We start from the raw sequence: 18,066 nt of genomic DNA, 5'->3' as shown, positions 1-18,066 counted from the left end.
TGCTTCGCTCTGGACTTTAATTACTTGTCAATGAGCAAGCAGAGGTGTGTTAAAGACCAAGATTGAGTATTCATATCGTTTGCGCAAGAAGTTTCGCTGTCATAACACCATCATTGCGTTGCCACTAGCTCTTAAGTGTCTCCGGTCGGCATGTACAATACAAGTGTGATTGTTCCATCCCCGCACTTCATGTTCGAGATCGCAATCACCAAAGAAAGAAGAAACTTTGTCAGGCATGCATGTCTTTAAGTGAGGGCAATAAAGAGCTATGAGCACAGGAGTTGCCGTTCGATAATCATCCGGTGACAACACATCTAAAGTAGATGACCTCGCGCCCTGCTCTCCATTGTCCTTGATTAGTCGAGCTGTTCGAGCCGATATGGCAGTTAGCCATGTCTATGCTACGATTTCGCGAGAATACCTAACTGGAAAATGCACAAGCGAGTCAAATATTAGGGTTTTGCGGCAATAAATACATCCGCTTTCTAGAGTAGCCCCTGATAGCCTTCTGAAGATGCTAGCTCGACTACTTGCCGCTTTATTCTTTCCAACCAGCCAATATATCTAAGGACACCAAACATCCCCCCCTCCATCCATCCTACTCCTTTCTGTACACAGCCGCAACCATTGCCTTTCCACTAAGAAGATATCGAAGCAATCTGCTCAACGCACGTGTAGCCTCAAGCCAATCTTCCTTGAGATATAGGTTATAACCCCGCGTAAACTCCAAATCAAACTTCTCCTCATCCGAGTATCCATGTTGATAGACCCTAGCAATCCGATCTCGCGGAAAGAATCCCCGGCATATATGAAGATAGGGTCCATGGAGGCCAACAACAAAGACTTCTTGGCTCTGGACCCCGCCATGTGAACCATGTGTCAGATTCATATTCAGATGCCCCAACATAGTGCAAATTGTATCTGTCAAAAGGTCGTTCCAAGTTTGTCCCTTGTACCACTGTATTCCATTAGAAAGCCGTCTTTCCCCAAGATGTAACCGACAAACCTACCCCAGTAAAAGAGACTACCGGTATAAATTCAGCTCGAGTCCCAACATGAATATTACCCTCTAATCGGGCAGCATATTGCAACCTTCCCACTACATATTTCACATCACGTGGGTATGGTAAGGCACTAGAGATATGTTACCATCACGCTAACTATACCCATCCAATATAAAATGTATGTATCACTTACCCAAGCCTCGGCGCTTCATCATCCAAACCCTCAAGTCTACGATAGATGCTTCGCATCAAGTTGCCAAGGACATGGCTCTGCGTGTGGAGGAACTGCACATGATTCGACCTGTCGCCGACCCTCCAACTTTTCCTAGGTAACGTGATTATCTCGCTGGGTTTCAAAATATTGGTTATCCCAGTTTCCTTGCACAAGATCTCTGAGATCATATTTCCATGTCCTTGGTCCTCTATATAGTCGACGAGTTGAGCGAACAAGGTCTTGAAGAGAAGCTCTTCTTCCGGCCAGCTCTGTGTGCAGTCCCAGTCCATAAGGTTTGATTGTTTGAAGACCCAGGGGATAAATTGTTGGACATCTTCATCTGATTCATGCGTTAGCAGAGCGTATTTGAATTTTGAGAAAAAAAGAAGTCTGCAGTAGATACCTTCGCGTTCAGAGTCAACGACTCTAGGTATTAAGCAGTCAAGCTCGACTACTTGGGAGTGAATGGTTATCGACATCTTTTGAAGTGTAGGAAGAAGATTAGCAGGTTGTCAGCCAATATGTTGATGGTCTTGTGTAGGTTGCAGCGAGATAAGAGGCGTGCGATGACACCTACTGAGCCAGACTTGAGAAAAATCGTAGGTGAGACAAACGCTGGTTTTAGATAGCACGGCATCTTCCGGTTGTACAGACCACTAACACTTTCAGACGGAAGTGTCTGTATTATATCATATTAATGAAATAATTGTGATATCTGCCTATTGTGCTAAGGTGAATGTTCGGAATGGTCTGTTATGTCATGGTAATCAAATTAGACTGTATGATCGCATGATATCCTTGATATAAGTTTACTAGATATCAGGAATGCTGACGCCCAGCAAAGTAATTATATTTTTTTTAAAACATCAAATCTAGGAAGAAAAGAGTAAATAAACATAATGTTATCCTAATAGATGATTGTTCACTAGAAAAAAAAGTTAACCCCCATTGTAGAGACTATGATGCCATCACAATAAAGTATTTCTTTCAGTATTTACATTCTGGCATCATACGCATAGTTTGATGTGAATATAGATAAATAGATAACTCCAGAGAGTAAATATAACTATCCATTTAACATTAATTACTCCTTCCGCTAAGTATACACACTAAAGATCGACTTATCACATTTACATCAGAATTGGGTGGTTTCGGGCGATAGCTTCCTGCAGCACAGGCCTCGCGACATAGTTACGGCTGCATTGCATCTGCAAAAGAAGCCGGTGTGGTTCTTATACATTGTCAGGTGATTAGTAGTGACTTGACTGTTCCTCTAAATATACATTACAATGTAAATACGGTAACATACGAGAAGGCAGTCTGGATATGAATTATTTACAAAGAATGTACTCTCATGCGAAAAGGCAGAGGTCACTATAACCTACTTCACTTAGTCTGGCTATCCAGGGCAGCGACGAATAAGTTAATCAACTGTACCAAGATGTTAGAAATTGTGACGTTGCTATATTGAGCAGAAGCAAGATGGGTTATACTTACATACGAAGAATATGGTTTATCTCCGCCAGCTCTGCGGAACACCTCCCGCCGCTCATCCAGCTGATCTTGACAACAATAGACCATCTCTTGTAACTCCTTGTTCATCCTGAGATTACTTAAAAAGTTCTCTGCATTGGCATCATTGCCGACCCGTGAGATCAGAAATATTGCACCCGCTGGCTGCTTGGAAAGCTGGGTCAATCTCTTTTTGCACTCCAAGACGGTCTCACCAAAGCAATTCTCATCCTCACCATCTGGCTAACGTGAATCATGTACTGGTTAGTCCAATGACAACTTTGCAGGAGATTGGTAAAACTCACGTGTCCATCTGTTATGACGATAGTAATGACCGGCTTCACAGAAAGGCCATTCTCCAATGGATCGAAAATGAGAGGCTGGACAATTTTGGTTCTCAGCGCGTTTCCCAGTCTCGTCCACCCAGAATATTTGACCTTCTTCATATGGCTTCTGATCTCAGTTAGTGACAGCTTATTCAGGTGCCGGTCATCTGTGCTGTTCAAAAACCGAAGATACACGTCCTGGTCTTGTATAGCGCTGGCAATTTCAGCAACACGTTGACAAGTATCTTCGAGAGCCCGTATACGAGCACCCCTTTTGATTTTCATTGAACTGCTGTCATCTAACTCAAAAGCTTAGTGTGGAAACAGGGGATCTGTTGAGGGGTAGAAGCGTACCGCAGAGGATCACAAAGTCATATAAGGCCATGACGGCCAACTTCGGCGTGGTTCCGGGTTCCAAGTCGTATTTTTGTGTGAGATCCTTCGCACGAACAGCCGCACTCTTCACTAGTTCCTCCACGTATGGATCTCCGGGTTGGTAATATGACTGGAGATAATGCTCGATGTAACCCCAGACATACTGTCGATACTCTTCCTCAGTCTCCGGTATCTTGGGCGCCAACGAGCGCGATAGTGATGAGTTTTCGGGCTGTTGATATCCGAGATGTCTACTGAATTCGGTGAGAAACTGATCGACAACCTCGGCAACAATCTCATTGATAGTATTTTCGTGCTCGTCGCCGACACTCGAGGATTCGTACCCATCATACTCATCACTGTACTCCGAACCCATGACTGAAGGCCTGACAATGGGAGTGATCGTGGCTGGTTTCTTGAATGTTGGCTATAGTTGTGGACTCCATGTATTCGACCATCTTTTCTGCCTTCGGCCCGACATCTTTAATGTCATCGCCGCAAGGTTGCCAGCACACAATACCCTGATAAGGTAGCCATATATCGTGTGCGCGTGACTGATGGTCGGGGAGCCCAATTATCCTGCAGCCAGCTTTCATGCTAGTATAGAGGTTGTAGGGCGTTCCTCAAGAAGCGGCTGAGGAATTTTTGGGTGCCGAAGAATGAATATGGAACAAAGTGTCGAAGCAAACGACAACTGACAGGTGGGGTCAGGGCGGGGCTCGCGGCGGGGCACCTATGATATCATGCATGTACTATAACATTCTCCCCCCGACGTTGCGCGGCAACCGCGGAGAAGCAACCTTCCGTTCCCAATGTATGGCGATATATGGCCTACAAATGAGTACAGTCCTTCCTGACAACATATTCTGGAGCAGCCTAACAGGCTGTCTTGATGCCTGATGTCGGAACTTCGGTCGCTGCTCTTCAACTCTGCCTCCATATTCGGCTTTATGTGGCCGATTCGAAGGTTGAGTTCGCCAGATGTGCTCACCCTCTGTTACTGTCGATATGCACCTGACTCGTATCTGCTAATGTGAAGAAGACATCTGGAAGTCTGATGAAACTTGATGACATCACTACTTATCGCCTGCCCGAACCATAACATTACATGCAAGCAAAATGCAGTGCTTGACTAGTGGCCAATCAACGCTCTTAGACACAACGCTCAGCCTTGCGCTGAACAAATAAGATAAAGGGCAAACTCTCCGTGGCCCGATAGCGTGGAGACACGTCGGCCATTCTGCTGGCATACCCCCAGTTGATATGCAGTGTGTCCGCAAATGGGCAAATTATTTTCAGCAAATGTTCCGGCTGGTGTCCAGTAAGGGCCCTAACTGCAAGATGCATTTGTTTGAGGCACACCAATCCACACCGCTCCTGATCAGCTGCCTGCGTGAACTCCCTGCCAGTTTTTTGTTTGTTTCATGTTTTCTCCATGCCAATGCAATCACGCCCAAATACCCTAATCAGACAATGAACTGCTGACTACCTCGGGGATCACTATGTGCTTCGTGCCCTAAACCACCTCCCAATTCCCGACCAAAGCAAGCAGAAATTTCTTCAGCCTCCGAGGCTGAAGATCTCTGGCATTGATCTGATAGTTGTACGGTTAATGACCGCAATGTACCCGTACACGCTGTCTGCTTGTTAGGCGCTCGTGCTTCTCTGGGCTACATCGCTCAACGATGAGACCATTCCAGCAATATCTACCTTTCGAATATCCTAGACCTCGGATAAACATATATGTTGGTGAAGGATATATAATTCTGGTCAATTCTACCTTCACTTATTTTCCGTCCAAGCACCGACAAGTTAACAATTGCTCAGAAAACCTTCCAACAGTCATATTCTATCTTTCAACTAGTACAACTTCCCCATCATCTCCACGTACATTATGCCAAAAGGGCCCGAAGAAGCAATTGTTGAAGACGCTCTGGCAGAGGTCCAAACTGCGGCCAAGAATGACTCTCTCCGAAAGCTATTGCAAAGTCATCTGATCAGGCACTGTACTATCGAGAAGCTACAAGCTTTCCACAGGTCGAACGACAAATACAAGAAGTATATGGTGTCATACCTAGCACAGACTATGGCTATAGATATGTTTGAGAGTTTCGGCCGGGCCTTAGCCTCAGAGTTGGACAAAACGCCCTAAACATTTTGTTGGGCTCACGTCAGGCCCAGGAGGTGTGAGGTAAGCCTTTTCCAGTCCTACACATATTGTGAAGCGTTCTTGATTAACCTAACTACAGTGGTCTATCTGGACAGCCCCAGCGCAGTTATGGTTCCTTGGAAGTATGGTCAAGTGATTATAGTGGTTGAGTTGGTGGTTTTCTCCGAATATACTCGCTTTATACATGTTTTGCAACCGTTTCTGTTACAACTTTAGTGCTTTCAATTCGTTTCTGTTCATAGAGGTCCAATGCAGTTATGATTTGGCTCATCAATATACGTAGACGGCCTGTAGATCAGCAATGTAGTATCATACAGGCTCAAGTGTAAGCAGCAGGGGATGAGGAGAGGAACCAAACATAAATCATAACAATGATTTAAATATAGATGAAAGCAAAATACCACAAAAAGTAAAAAGCATTCCTGAAATTACTTTAGTGCATGCTCAACCTTCTGCGATATCTTTCAAGACCACCACACAACCTTTCAAGAAAATCTCAAACCCGTTACTTCAGGCGCCATCGCTCTAACTGTTTCATGTATACTTTCTGAACGCCATGGAAGCCATAGATTGTTTTCCGTGAGATTCCGAGAGTTGACAACAGACTTGGACACATGTTTGTGAACGTATAGCTGCCCGAACACTTGTAAAGCTGAGTTACACTCTCAACTAGCTGGCAAAGACTGCTGATAAGGGGATGGGATTGCTTTGCGGCCCAACACTGAGCAGACCGACAAACATACTACAAAAGTCGGAAACTCCCCTCGCAAGAAAGAGACAAACCCTCAACTTCCTTTCCAATAAGTTGCCTCTCATATTCTTCTGTCTCAGCTGGATTTCTCATGAAACAGCTATGCCCGCACACGGCCCTCAACAATCACTACGGTGCGCCGACTATCGAGTGGGCTGGGTCTGCGCCTTAGCGCTCGAGCTCACGGCAGCAACAGCCATGTTAGACACGAGACATGGCAGACCATCTGACCTTAAAATCCGGTTCGACGATGACCAATATGAGTTTGGTCAGATCGGTGGTCATAACGTTGTGTTGGCCGTCTTGCCCGCCGGTGGCTATGGAGTCGCTCAGGCAGCCCTTGCCGCAAACATGATGAAACGTGCCTTTCCCGCCATACAGTTCGCTTTGCTGGTGGGTATCGGAGGTGGTGTGCCAAGCAGAACCAATGATATTCGCTTAGGAGATGTGGTGGTCAGCACTCCAGTTGCCGGGTATCCTGGCGTGCTGCAGTACGATCTCGGCAAGCGAGGACTGGACGAAGATATTACTACAACTGGAGTTCTTCGAAAACCAGCACGGAAAGCCTTGGCAGCCATTAACGTTATGAGGGCAAGGTACATGATGATCGATAACGATTTGTCGGGTGCCGTCAACGAAGCACTGGAGAAATATCCCAAAATGTGGGATGATTTCTCCCACCCTGGTACGGTGAATGATGTCCTGTACCGTGCGGATTACGACCATGTGTCTGGAGATGATTGCTCCAATTGCAGTAACAGCATGGTGATCAGCCGAAGGGCACGGAAAACGAACGAACCACGCATTCACTACGGACTTATTGGTTCGGGGAACCAGGTCATCAGAAACGGGAAGTTTCGGGAGCGGCTTAGAGAAAAGCATAACATTCTGTGCTTCGAGATGGAAGCAGCGGGTGCATTGGTAAGTGGTGGAGGTACCACGATTAGTGTCATGATGTTTGTTGCTAATTTTGAAATTATCAGGAAGCATTCGAGTGTCTTGTCATTCGACGCATTTGCGACTACTCAGACTCCCATAAGAATGATCTGTGGCAGGGATATGCAGCGCTTACTGCAGCTGCATACACAAAAGACCTATTGCTTCTGATTGAGGGCCCGGTCTCCCCAGATGGTGTGTACCCCATCTACTTTGTCTCTTCCTTTGTGTAATGTCCTAACAACGATCACATAGCTATGGCTTCACCCAGCCCTCCTGAGGTTGAGGTACCGGAAAATATCAGTCTGGGTGTTCCAGCACACGGGGGCAGCCCGGGGGTCAGAAATCATCCCCAGAACGTTTCCGTCCATAAACCGCAGTTTCACCAACAACAACAACCACCAATAACTTGCGAACCTCCACCAAGTTATACACAGGCAGCACGTTCTTTCCAACCTGCACCTGCATCGGTTGAGCTGCCTTGTCAACAACCAAAGAATGTTGACATTGAAAAGAAACGAGCAGATCGAAACAGTTCTCCAAAACCGCCTGTTTCACGACCACCCCAGCAGCCAATTGACCCTCGGCTCCGGAAAGACTACGGAAGAAGGCTGGTAGAAGCAGCTAAAGCTGGTAATATGCCATCGGTGAAGAAATTCATTGAAAGGGGAGGTGATCCAAACACCACAACCGACGATTGGGAACTTACCGCGCTGCATTACGCTGCCAGGATGGGTCACAACGGATTAACACGACTGCTTCTCAAAGCAGGGGCCAATCCCAATGCCAAAGCTAGATTTAGAAACGACACCCCGTTATTTGAAGCGGCTGCCAGCGGTCATATAAAGGTCGTGCAATACTTACTACTCCACGGAGCTGACTTCACGGTCCATTGTCAGCGGGGTAAGACTGCATTGCATGCAGCTGCCGAGAAAGGGCACTTTGCGTGTGTCGAGCTTCTGGTACAGAGTAAGGCCGATCCTGACAGCATTGACGAGGATGGACATACACCTTTGGACTTGGCGAAGAAGGAGGATCGTTTGGAGATTGTCAAGTATCTGCAGCGGATATAGGGCTTTCTTTATGTTGATTTTCATTCATTTTGAGAGAACCTTGCGATCTAGTTTATTGCGATGCGGCACCAGAATGATATTACAGAGTATTTTGTTCTATCAACATATAACAAACTGACTGGTCGTATATTCATCAAATGTCTTATCTGTGTAGATGTGTGAATCACATGATCAGGCTCCATGCTCTCTTCGACGGTTTCAGTCATCGCTTCTTTACTCCGCATTGCAACAGCTCCATCAAATTCATCAACTCTATCATTATTATCATCGAATATTCTAAGTCATTGCATTCTGGCAGCTATGGAACTTCTCGGAGGCCAGAATCCTACTTCCACAGTAGCACTGCCTTCAAGGTCTTTCCAGTCTTCATGTCGCTGATTGCTTCATCGTATTTCTCAACCGGATAGTTCTTGATGAGTTCCTCGATGGGATAATTACCTTTGATATTCTGCTCAATGAGGTATGGCAGGAACTAGAGTGTTCTTAGTAATGCTGATGTCTCTTATCGTGCAGGGGCATTTTACCTTCTCAGGCTGTCCGTCTCCCTCACAGCATCCTACGTACTGGCGACCAAAGACCAGTTGTGAGAATAGATCGACCTTGACTGTTTTCCCGGGTGTTGAAGCACCAACAGTTGCCAGTTTCCCCCGAGTTCCGAGCGCCTGGATAGCATTCTCAACAACTGCCGGGACACCGGTACAGTCCACGGCATACTGCACTCCAAGCGGTGGACAGATCGCCTGGATTTGCTTGACAAGGTCCTCACCAGATCCCATAATTGTATGTGTTGCCCCAAGCTTTTTCGCTAGGTCTAGTCGATCCTGGTTTAGATCAACGGCGATAATAGTCCTTGCACCACGTATTTTCCCCGCCATGATAGCACTCATACCTACGGATCCAGCACCGAAGACAGCTAAACTGGTTCCGGGTTGCACATCAAGTGTGTTCATAACTGCACCTGCCCCAGTCTGGAAGCCACAGCCTAGCGGCGCGAATCTATCCAGTGGACACTCAGGATCCACTTTCACAACACATGATGCATGCACAATGGCCAAACTGGCAAAGGAACTCTGACCGAAGAAATTTCCACGCAAGGGGTCTCCGTTCGGGAAGGAGAGGGTAAAGCTCCCGTCTGACCTTTGTTGACCGAAGTTGCTCGGTACCCATTGTTTGCAATATGCTGGATGTTCGCTGGTGCATTGCTCACAATCTCTGCAGAAAGCATAGCTCAATAACACCTTGTCATCAGCATGGAGATGTGTGATGCTGCTGCCGGTTTTCACGACAACGCCAGCCCCTGGGCGACTCTTAGCGGGTTACGGGCAACCAATCGGGTCAAGCATACCTTCGTGTCCAAATACACATGGAGCAGATGCAGGTAGATGTCCGTTCATACAAGAGAGATCGGTATGGCAGATGCCTGTCGCATGGATCTCGACAAGCACTTCGTCGGATCTCAGATCATTCAGGTGTATGTCCTCTAAGCTGAGAGGACTATTAACCTCTCTCATCACCAGTGCTGTGGCGGTCGCAGCCATAATTTCGGTTGATTAGGTAAGAGTTAACGGAAAGAGGTTTCTCAATGCCAAAGGGAGGTGTATTCAACCATGTTCGGCCAAATAACAGGGACATTCTTTCTACTTAAGTGTCAGTCTTGCTTCATATCTTTTTACATACCCCAAAACTGAGCCCGATGACGACTGTGAGGTATACCAATAAGCTCTCCTGCATCTGCCGTGTTCTGGATCCGGCCCTTGGTTATATCCGAAAACCAGGGATAGGCAGCAGGCCCCGGATTCTGAACTGCGGGGAGAGTTTATTAAGGTTTACTAAGCACGCCACTAGCGATCAAATGTGTACTCTTTTCATTACAAGCTATTGATGCGCCGCCAAGTAGTAGGCCAGCCTCACAACTAAGCGAACATCTTTTGTGGAGTATTCATACTCCGTACAATGGGCTGATATACCTATGCTTCTTGTCGCCGATAGAAACCCTACCGAATCAACGGGCCGTTCTAAGCACAACTTGATGTGACTCCTCACATCTCTGCTTAAACATTACACTCTTATTGGCGGGCGTGACAAGAACGACGTGGATCTGTAGGCAGCCAAGCCTTCAGATGCTGATCCGTTTGCAGATCTCCATCCTGCGGGGTTCACGATAATCCTCTAGTCTAGCTTTCGGGCGTAAGGCATTACAACTCCCGATTTGATCTGCCGTCGACTACCTACTAAGCCGAATCTCGATCCGGATGTGTTGAAAGGAAGCTTAGTGATCTGGTGAGGCGCGGGGCCCCGCGAAACCCGTATTCCCTATTTTCGGGTCGTTCCCGAGACGCCATTGATCCCGACGATCAGAAAGTGCCCATAATTCAGTCTACACCACGGATACCCGGGCTAGCATCACTTCGTGATGTGCTCCTGCCGTCACGCGTCGTCACGCGGTATACGCCTCTCGTATTCGTCGGGACGGCAAGCGGCCCATAATTCCCACTTTATCCCCACCTGGGGGCTGAAGGTGGAGTTGCTTGAGGGGTAACCCAGCCAGCCAAGATACAAATACGAAGCTACAAATGCTAGCTCAGCTAGCTCATATCTCGAACTTATAAGACAGAGAAATCTCTTCTCTTCAAGAAAAATAGCATGTTAATTTCTTTTGCCTGAAGTTATAACGTGACCTTACACATCAAAATGGGTTCCTTGGATAAGATTGATTTCACTGTACGTATCGATTCCATTCCATCTCCCCTATAATACCTCGACACAAAATGACTAATTTCTTTACAGACCTTCTACAACACTATCAACAATGAACTCACAACCACATCAGCAACTCGCCACAGCCTCAATCCGGCCACGCGCAAGCCCAATCCACCCGTCCCCGTCTCCACTGCGTCAGACTTGAACCGTGCTGTAGATAGCGCCCGGAACGCTTTCAAAACTTGGTCCAAATTGAGCCCCTCCGAGCGCCGTAGCAAGGTTGTCGCCCTAGGTGAGGCCATTGATCTACACGCTGAGGAGCTCACGGCTCTCCTGGTTCAAGAACAGGGCAAGCCGCACGGCCAAGCAGCCATCGAAGTTAGCATGTCCGGAACATGGTGCAAACAAATTCCGCAACTCGAACTCAGCGATGAAGTGCTCCAAGATACTGATGACCAGCGCGTCATTCAACGCTTTACACCCATGGGTGTGGTCGCAGGCATCGTGCCGTGGAACTTTCCCTTGCTGCTAGCGGTAGGGAAAATTGCCCCGGCCGTTTATACAGGCAACTGTATCATTATTAAACCGTCACCCTTTACACCGTACTGCGCGTTGAAGATTGGGGAGTTGGCGGCGAAAATCTTCCCGCCCGGTGTGGTACAGGTATTGAGTGATGATGGGAACATTGGGCCATTGATGACGGCGCATCCGGGAATCAACAAGATCAGCTTCACGGGATCAACGGAGACTGGAAAGAGGATTATGCGCCATTGTGCGGATACCTTGAAATCCGTTACCTTGGAGTTGGGAGGAAATGATCCTGCTATTGTTTGTGAGGATGTGGACATTGAGCAGGTCGTTCCGCAGGTATGTTCGTCTTCTTATCAGGCAGAATCCATTGAAGGCTAACCGAGATTAGATTGCCACATTGAGTTTCCTCGTTTCGGCACAGGTCTGCATGATGATCAAGCGTCTCTACGTCCACGAAAAGATCTACGACAAATTCCTTGAGGCCTTTGTCAACTTCACTAAGAACCTCAAAGTCGGAAATGGCACTGAACCCGACGTATTCTTTGGCCCTGTACAGAATGAAATGCAATACGGGAAGCTCAAGGATCTCTTCTCTTCTATTCAAACAGAGAACCTTAAACCAGCCCTTGGAGGATCTATCACTGAATCCGAGGGCTACTTTGTTACCCCTACTATTATCGACAACCCTCCCGACAATTCCAGAGTGGTGCAAGAAGAGCCTTTTGGTCCTATCCTTCCGCTCATGAAATGGTCCGACGAAGACGACGTTATTGCTCGTGCCAATGACACCGATACGGGTCTGGGTGCCTCGGTATGGAGCAAGGATGTGGATCGCGCGCAACGTATCGGTACTCAGTTGGAGTCCGGGTCGGTGTGGATCAATTCCCACTTCCAGGTTGCACCGAATATTCCATTTGGTGGTATGAAGGCGAGTGGAAACGGTCGCGAATGGGGTCTGGAGGGGCTGAAGAGTTATACCCAGTCTCAAATGTTGTGGGTGAAGAAGGCTTAACTTGGGGAAATAGTCTGTACATAGACCCTGGAGATATTTCAACAAGTGATATTTCAAGAACCTACCATGATAATACGTATTCATCACTATCATATTTCGAAACCACGAACCTAGTACCGAATGGCACTCCCCCTCAGACTTCATACACAACAACATCAACATCACATCTACTGCCCCAAAATACTAGCCAACGACTTACTCCCCTCCTCCGCCTCCCCCTTATCATCGGTCGGAATCTCCTGCGACGCAAACGCCAAAAACACCGCCTCCCAATGGCCATCCTCAAAACTAAACAACAGCGCCCCATCCTCATAAATCCCATTCTCATACGACGGCGCACTCCCCTGATTCATATGCACATCATGAATCCCGGACCCATACGACGACCCAAAAATATACACCGTCGCCTTCTTCCCAATCGCATCATTCAAAATAGGTTCCAAGGCCTCGAGCACAGCATTATGCGGTCCCGTATCAGCCTCAGACAAAACAGCGCCGGCCTTGATATCCACCAGACCCTTGGTGCGCAGGAAGTCCAGACCCCGCAGCTTGGAGGAGGATTCCTGGTGTCGACGACTGCGGTGGGAATAGGATTTCAGCAGATGAAATCCCTCGTCGAGAGTGGATAGCTGTTCGGTGATTGGGTGTGTGAAGTTTCGGTCGAACCAGTAGACTAGACGGGAGTCCTTGCCGGTGGATTTGACGTTGATGGCGGCTTCGTAGTCTTTGCTTGAGGAGGAAGAGGAAGAGGAGTCTTTGAAGTAGAGGTAGATGTGAGGCGACTTGGGATCTTCTTCTTCGGTTTGGGCGGTGTAGCGTGTTGGTTGGGCGATCCAGACGCCGTAGTGGGGGATGGTCATTTTGTTGGGAGTTGATATGAAGGATTTCTGTCCTTTAGACGGTCTGTTTTGGAGAATGTTCTGGTGTATGTGTGTAGTGGGATTCAATTGCTGTTTACAGCGAAGGGAAAGGGAACACAAACCCCCTCCTTTATACTACTAACCTACCTAGTACCTAGGGTATGTACCACCCCACCCTAATTCATCATCATCATGATCACGCCAGCCACTATTCACTCACTCACCCACCAATAGATAAGACAAGTACAAAATCGACACATCAACCAACTACTTACTAACTTATCTCTTGCCGATCGCAACCAATCCAAATGCAAGCGATAAGCCAAGCGGGAGACGGGCTTTCCCCACGTGCAAGCCACTACTTAGTAGTTTAGCTTAGCTCTCGGGCGGCGGGACGGGCATCCATCATCCCGTCCCCCCCGCCAGCCAACCAGCCCGACGAATTCAATGCTTGGCCCGCCCGCTATCGTCACCCTCTTTCGATCTGCTACATTCATTGGGTGTGGGTTGTCGCTTAATCTTGGTTTGGGGATCGGCGAGGGCTGGCTAGCTGAGTAGTAGTACTACTACTAACTACTACTTACTTGACAGGTTATGGGTGGGGGTGACGTAGTGCGTTATTTCGGAGTGCGGTCTAGACTACTAGGTAGACTAGACTGGGCCATTGGTGCGTGTGTTGTGTACGTACTTGGGATATAAGTAGTAGATATTCCAGGTAAGATATGGGACGATCAAATGTGTCAGGTCTATGTGTCAGGCCACTGGTCATATTGGTGGCGTTGCGGTGGGTGATACACAGTATGCTGTGCTAGAAGTAGTACTTAGTGTCTGGTGGGTGGATTCTTGATACAGTGTGCAGCTTGCAATTGAGTTGGGTTTGGCTTCCCCCGCGCTGGAATTACTTGCTTGGTGTTTGTGGCGGGTTTGTCGACGTCATGGGGGTATAGTAGAGGTTATTATGATATAGATTATATGATTTGCTTGTAGAAAAGTACTTTCCGTTGGTGATATCTATTAATAGAGCAGTGTAGTTTATAATAATTAGGGATGGCAAATATCACTACTTAGATGCAGAAATAAACAGGAAAACCTTCATATGACATAGCATAATATATGCAGCATAATCCTACACATCGCATTTCATACTCTCCAAAACCGTTTCAGTATACGCCCATATCAACGACGAAAAGTCCGAACAAAACGTCAATCCCGTATAATACGTACTCCTCCGCCCCTGCAACGCGTACAACTTGCGATAAAATCCATTACGGATCTCCTCCGGCGACACCATCAACGTCTCCGGCGAACTATCCCCAAACACCACAATCTGAGGATCCTCGATCGGAAACGTCCCCTTGGCTTTCATCCGCGCAAAATCCGCCGCGATAAGGTCTCTCGCGTCTTCCGCGGTGAAGTTCACATCGCCGACTAACTTGCTCGTTGAATGTCCCGGCGCTCCCATATACTGTAGTAGAAAGTCGAATGGCATGCGAGGTAAAGCACCCAGTCCGTTGGTGGGATCGGTATTAGTGACCCATAACTTGTCCGGGATACCGGTATTATTGACCACGGCGACGTAGTATGTTCTCCAGAACCATTTTCGGAACAAGTCCGTTTCTGCTTTATCCAAATCGAAGCCTTGAAGTTTTTGCATGAGCGGAGGGAAGGTTATAAGCAGGTTTCTGGCTTTGATGAGTTTTCGAGTCCCGTTCGCATGCTGAACTGTTACTTCCACTCCGGAATCGGACCGGTTTGTTGCAACCACGTTTGTCTGAAACAGCACGTCCGAACCGAGTATTTCTGTCGCTTGTCTGTACAGTTCATACATGCCGTTTTTCGGTGTGATGTATCCATGGACGAGAGCGTCAACGTGCGGGACTCCGAAGTTTTGGATCGCATAGAGAGTGGGCATGTCGAGAAGGTTCCCTACATTCTGGGAGAAAAGAAACACCACATGCAGGGCAGCTTCGAGGGAATGTTCCTCGACAAATTCGCGAAATGGACGGAGGAGGTCTTCTGGTACGGGGTCGGGAAGGTCGTATACCCCTCTTGTGAGGAACGTCCAGTGCTTTATGGATGAGCGGTAAAGGAATGTTGATACCAGGGCTTGTAAGGTTCCTGCTGGCGGGTCGACACGTTCGCCAGTTGAGAAGTCAACGAAGTCGGTTCGTTTGTTCAGTGGGAGCAGTGGCTTCCAGTCTACCCCTAGTCGGCGGAAATAGTTGCGGGAGAGCTCGTTGTTGAAGACACCTTCGACGCCGTAGTCGACGTAGTTGCCATCTGGTAAGTATAGTGTCTCTGCGTGTCCTCCGAGCCGGTTGTTGGGCTCTATTACTACCACGTGCTTCCCTGCATCTTTTAGTTGGATGGCGCTGTATGTTCCTGAGCTTCCGCCTCCGAGGATGCAGATGTCGCAGGTTATGGTCTCGAGAGGGGCAGCCGCTGGTAGTAGGGCCACGAGGGAGCAGAGTAAAATAGAGAGGTGGACCATCAGACACGGTTGATCATATAACAGTAGGTTTTTTAAGTGGATGTGTCGATGACTGGCTAGTGTGTCAAATTGGTCATCTCAAGCGTATAGTGGCTGGGGGGGGTGTACTACACCACTGTAAGGCTCTTACTACGCTTACTTATACACCAATTTGGACAATAGTCCAGTTGGATAGTATGTGATGATACCTCCCGGCGTCCTCATGACAAACAGGGAATCATATGCTTCACTCATGAGATGTCCATGGGTTAGAGTACGCAGGGGTGCGCAGTTCCTGCATCTATCTGTTTGTGGACACTATTTGACAAGACACCTTCACCTGACTTCAACTTTGACACAATTATCTAATTTCTCTGGGTGATCATGAATCTTAATGTGGTTGCGGGTTTTTACCATTATTACGGGGTAGATATGGGGTTGTCTGTACAACATTAATGTGCATCTGATCATCTACTTCAGGTATATGGCCGGGTTGGCATCACATGGCAACACCCAGGTAGTATCATGAACTTGTGACAGTATCTTCTTGCGCCAGTCTTCTATTCCAGCCTCAGGATAAACACAAAACACCCCATCTATTCCTTCTCCCCCTCCAGCGCAGCAATCAACTCCCCAAAAGCAGCCTGAATCCCCTCCCTCTCCCCAACCCAATACCCCCCTTCCCCATCCAATCCCAAATCCTCCCCTCTAGCCGCCCTCTCCACCTCCTTCATCTCCGGAAACTTCAACCCAATCATCCTCTCCAACGGCCTCATCCTCAACCCCTGCAACACCTGCCTCAGCTGCTCCGCCGCCTTCCCACCCCCATGCCCCCCATAACTCACCACCAACGCCGGCTTCCCCTTCCACTCATGAAACAAGTAATCAATCGCATTCTTCACACTCGCCGGATACCCCCAGTTATACTGCGGTGTGACGAAAATAAACGCCTCGTGGCGCGATATCTCCCGTGACCAGGCCTTGGTGTGCTCGTGCTCGTACTCATCTGCTGAGCTGATGCGCGATGGCATCCCTGACTCGTTGTAGAGTGGAAGATTCCATTCTGCCAGGTCGATGGTCGTAATGGTGGCTTTTTCAGCGGGGTAGGATTCACGGATGGCGTTGTGGATGAATGTGCCGATCTGGGGGCCTGCGCGAGGAGTGCGCTGGCTGCAGATTATGAGGCCGATGGAGGGGGGCATGATGATCAATCCCAATTCTTGCTCTTTTTGGTTCAGGTAGGGCGATGGATGTTTTGTCTTTCTCTGTGCTACATTCGTGGTACGATTCTACGGGGTGTATGGGTATTTATGCGATTCAGAGGGCTGTTTGGGATGTTATGGTTCTGGTGGTCGGATAAGCCTTGTCCGAAGGCCGAGGCCGAACGCCGTTTGCTGATGTGAGGTGAGTCAATGTTGTATACGTTGATTGGTAATGCTCTATGCTGATGCACTTTATTTACTACGCGTGACAAAGGATATGTTGCTGGATTGATGCAGTTTGGGCCATGAGGCAGGGTTGCAGATTTCTTCGGCGTGATGCCGAGCGTGGCGAATCAAGGTGTTTCGTCTGTAAACTGCAGAAGATATGCCTGTGGCACGTGACTCTCTTATCAGACTAGGCATTCTACTATCCACCCTATACAGCGGAACCGGCAAACAATCCGTCCACAAACTAAAAGAATTTGACCTGATGATAGAAAAGAAAAAAAGAAACAACTCCTCAAGCCCAACGCGGGGCTCGAACCCGCAGCCTTGAGATTAAGAGTCTCACGCTCTACCGATTGAGCTAGCCGGGCAAAGGGAAAGAGGAAGTTGAACAGCCCAACGCGGGGCTCGAACCCGCAGCCTTGAGATTAAGAGTCTCACGCTCTACCGATTGAGCTAGCCGGGCTGGCTTGGTGATTGTCGCTTCGTTTTAGTGCTACAGAAGCCAGGGCTAACGAATAGCCGCTCTGGGTATAGTCTGCTTTTCTATGTCATGTGACATGGGTTTGGATGCTTCGTGTACGTTGTTAGTTACTGTCCTGCATACTGGTTTTCGATATTTCAGAGACTTGTGAGTTATTTGTCTTGCTTGATATGTCTGGAAGGGCTGTTTTTGTGGATTTGTGATGGTGGGGTTGTTTCTCT

General features: G+C 48.0%; 8 protein-coding genes and 2 non-coding genes across 10 annotated transcripts; 2 read left to right on the top strand and 8 right to left on the bottom strand.

Annotated features, from left to right (window-relative positions):
- Positions 1 to 454: 454 nt before the first annotated feature.
- BO85DRAFT_517009 (uncharacterized protein) lies at positions 455 to 1,746 on the bottom strand. Its single transcript, XM_025664878.1, has 4 exons — positions 1,622 to 1,746; positions 1,198 to 1,558; positions 1,011 to 1,134; positions 455 to 958 (listed from the first exon to the last, which is right to left on the bottom strand). The coding sequence occupies exons 1-4, from the start codon at positions 1,695 to 1,697 to the stop codon at positions 599 to 601; spliced, it is 921 nt and encodes a 306-aa protein (XP_025520439.1). The 5' UTR covers positions 1,698 to 1,746; the 3' UTR covers positions 455 to 598.
- A 745-nt stretch (positions 1,747 to 2,491) lies between these two features.
- BO85DRAFT_390184 (uncharacterized protein) lies at positions 2,492 to 4,179 on the bottom strand. The gene is made up of 4 exons (XM_025656762.1): positions 3,411 to 4,179; positions 3,036 to 3,355; positions 2,716 to 2,973; positions 2,492 to 2,649 (listed from the first exon to the last, which is right to left on the bottom strand). Exons 1-4 carry the CDS (start codon positions 3,805 to 3,807, stop codon positions 2,605 to 2,607), a joined length of 1,020 nt encoding a protein of 339 aa, XP_025520438.1. The 5' UTR covers positions 3,808 to 4,179; the 3' UTR covers positions 2,492 to 2,604.
- Positions 4,180 to 5,092: 913 nt separating this feature from the next.
- Positions 5,093 to 5,710, top strand: BO85DRAFT_137944 (uncharacterized protein). Its single transcript, XM_025654051.1, has 3 exons — positions 5,093 to 5,200; positions 5,259 to 5,622; positions 5,681 to 5,710. The coding sequence occupies exon 2, from the start codon at positions 5,326 to 5,328 to the stop codon at positions 5,581 to 5,583; it is 258 nt and encodes an 85-aa protein (XP_025520437.1). The 5' UTR covers positions 5,093 to 5,200; positions 5,259 to 5,325; the 3' UTR covers positions 5,584 to 5,622; positions 5,681 to 5,710.
- Positions 5,711 to 8,552: 2,842 nt separating this feature from the next.
- On the bottom strand, positions 8,553 to 10,102 carry BO85DRAFT_517006 (NAD(P)-dependent alcohol dehydrogenase). The gene is made up of 3 exons (XM_025664877.1): positions 9,707 to 10,102; positions 8,886 to 9,658; positions 8,553 to 8,833 (listed from the first exon to the last, which is right to left on the bottom strand). The coding sequence occupies exons 1-3, from the start codon at positions 9,897 to 9,899 to the stop codon at positions 8,687 to 8,689; spliced, it is 1,113 nt and encodes a 370-aa protein (XP_025520436.1). The 5' UTR covers positions 9,900 to 10,102; the 3' UTR covers positions 8,553 to 8,686.
- Positions 10,103 to 11,052: 950 nt separating this feature from the next.
- On the top strand, positions 11,053 to 12,604 carry BO85DRAFT_435099 (aldehyde dehydrogenase family protein; the record flags this gene model as incomplete). The annotated part of the gene is made up of 3 exons (XM_025658501.1): positions 11,053 to 11,082; positions 11,149 to 11,928; positions 11,981 to 12,604. 3 exons carry the CDS (start codon positions 11,053 to 11,055, stop codon positions 12,602 to 12,604), a joined length of 1,434 nt encoding a protein of 477 aa, XP_025520435.1.
- Positions 12,605 to 12,718: 114 nt separating this feature from the next.
- BO85DRAFT_445918 (YukJ family protein) lies at positions 12,719 to 13,545 on the bottom strand. The gene has a single exon (XM_025659381.1). It carries the CDS (start codon positions 13,462 to 13,464, stop codon positions 12,772 to 12,774), a length of 693 nt encoding a protein of 230 aa, XP_025520434.1. The 5' UTR covers positions 13,465 to 13,545; the 3' UTR covers positions 12,719 to 12,771.
- Positions 13,546 to 14,541: 996 nt separating this feature from the next.
- Positions 14,542 to 15,955, bottom strand: BO85DRAFT_502481 (NADPH-dependent FMN reductase Lot6; the record flags this gene model as incomplete). Its single annotated transcript, XM_025664195.1, has 1 exon — positions 14,542 to 15,955. The coding sequence occupies one exon, from the start codon at positions 15,953 to 15,955 to the stop codon at positions 14,591 to 14,593; it is 1,365 nt and encodes a 454-aa protein (XP_025520433.1). The 3' UTR covers positions 14,542 to 14,590.
- Positions 15,956 to 16,496: 541 nt separating this feature from the next.
- Positions 16,497 to 17,225, bottom strand: BO85DRAFT_137907 (flavin-dependent quinone reductase). The gene is made up of 2 exons (XM_025654050.1): positions 16,660 to 17,225; positions 16,497 to 16,536 (listed from the first exon to the last, which is right to left on the bottom strand). Exons 1-2 carry the CDS (start codon positions 17,134 to 17,136, stop codon positions 16,531 to 16,533), a joined length of 483 nt encoding a protein of 160 aa, XP_025520432.1. The 5' UTR covers positions 17,137 to 17,225; the 3' UTR covers positions 16,497 to 16,530.
- Positions 17,226 to 17,659: 434 nt separating this feature from the next.
- BO85DRAFT_t36 lies at positions 17,660 to 17,732 on the bottom strand. The gene has a single exon. It is a non-coding gene; the product is annotated as a tRNA-Lys (tRNA).
- A 22-nt stretch (positions 17,733 to 17,754) lies between these two features.
- On the bottom strand, positions 17,755 to 17,827 carry BO85DRAFT_t35. The gene has a single exon. It is a non-coding gene; the product is annotated as a tRNA-Lys (tRNA).
- Between the last annotated feature and the right edge of the window lie 239 nt (positions 17,828 to 18,066).

The sequence above is a fragment of the Aspergillus piperis genome, assembly GCF_003184755.1.
Source record: "Aspergillus piperis CBS 112811 unplaced genomic scaffold BO85scaffold_2, whole genome shotgun sequence".
In the NCBI taxonomy this organism is placed as follows: Eukaryota; Fungi; Ascomycota; class Eurotiomycetes; order Eurotiales; family Aspergillaceae; genus Aspergillus; species Aspergillus piperis.
The sequence above is the reverse complement of the archived record's forward strand: the minus strand, read 5'-3'. Positions and strand labels throughout refer to the sequence as shown.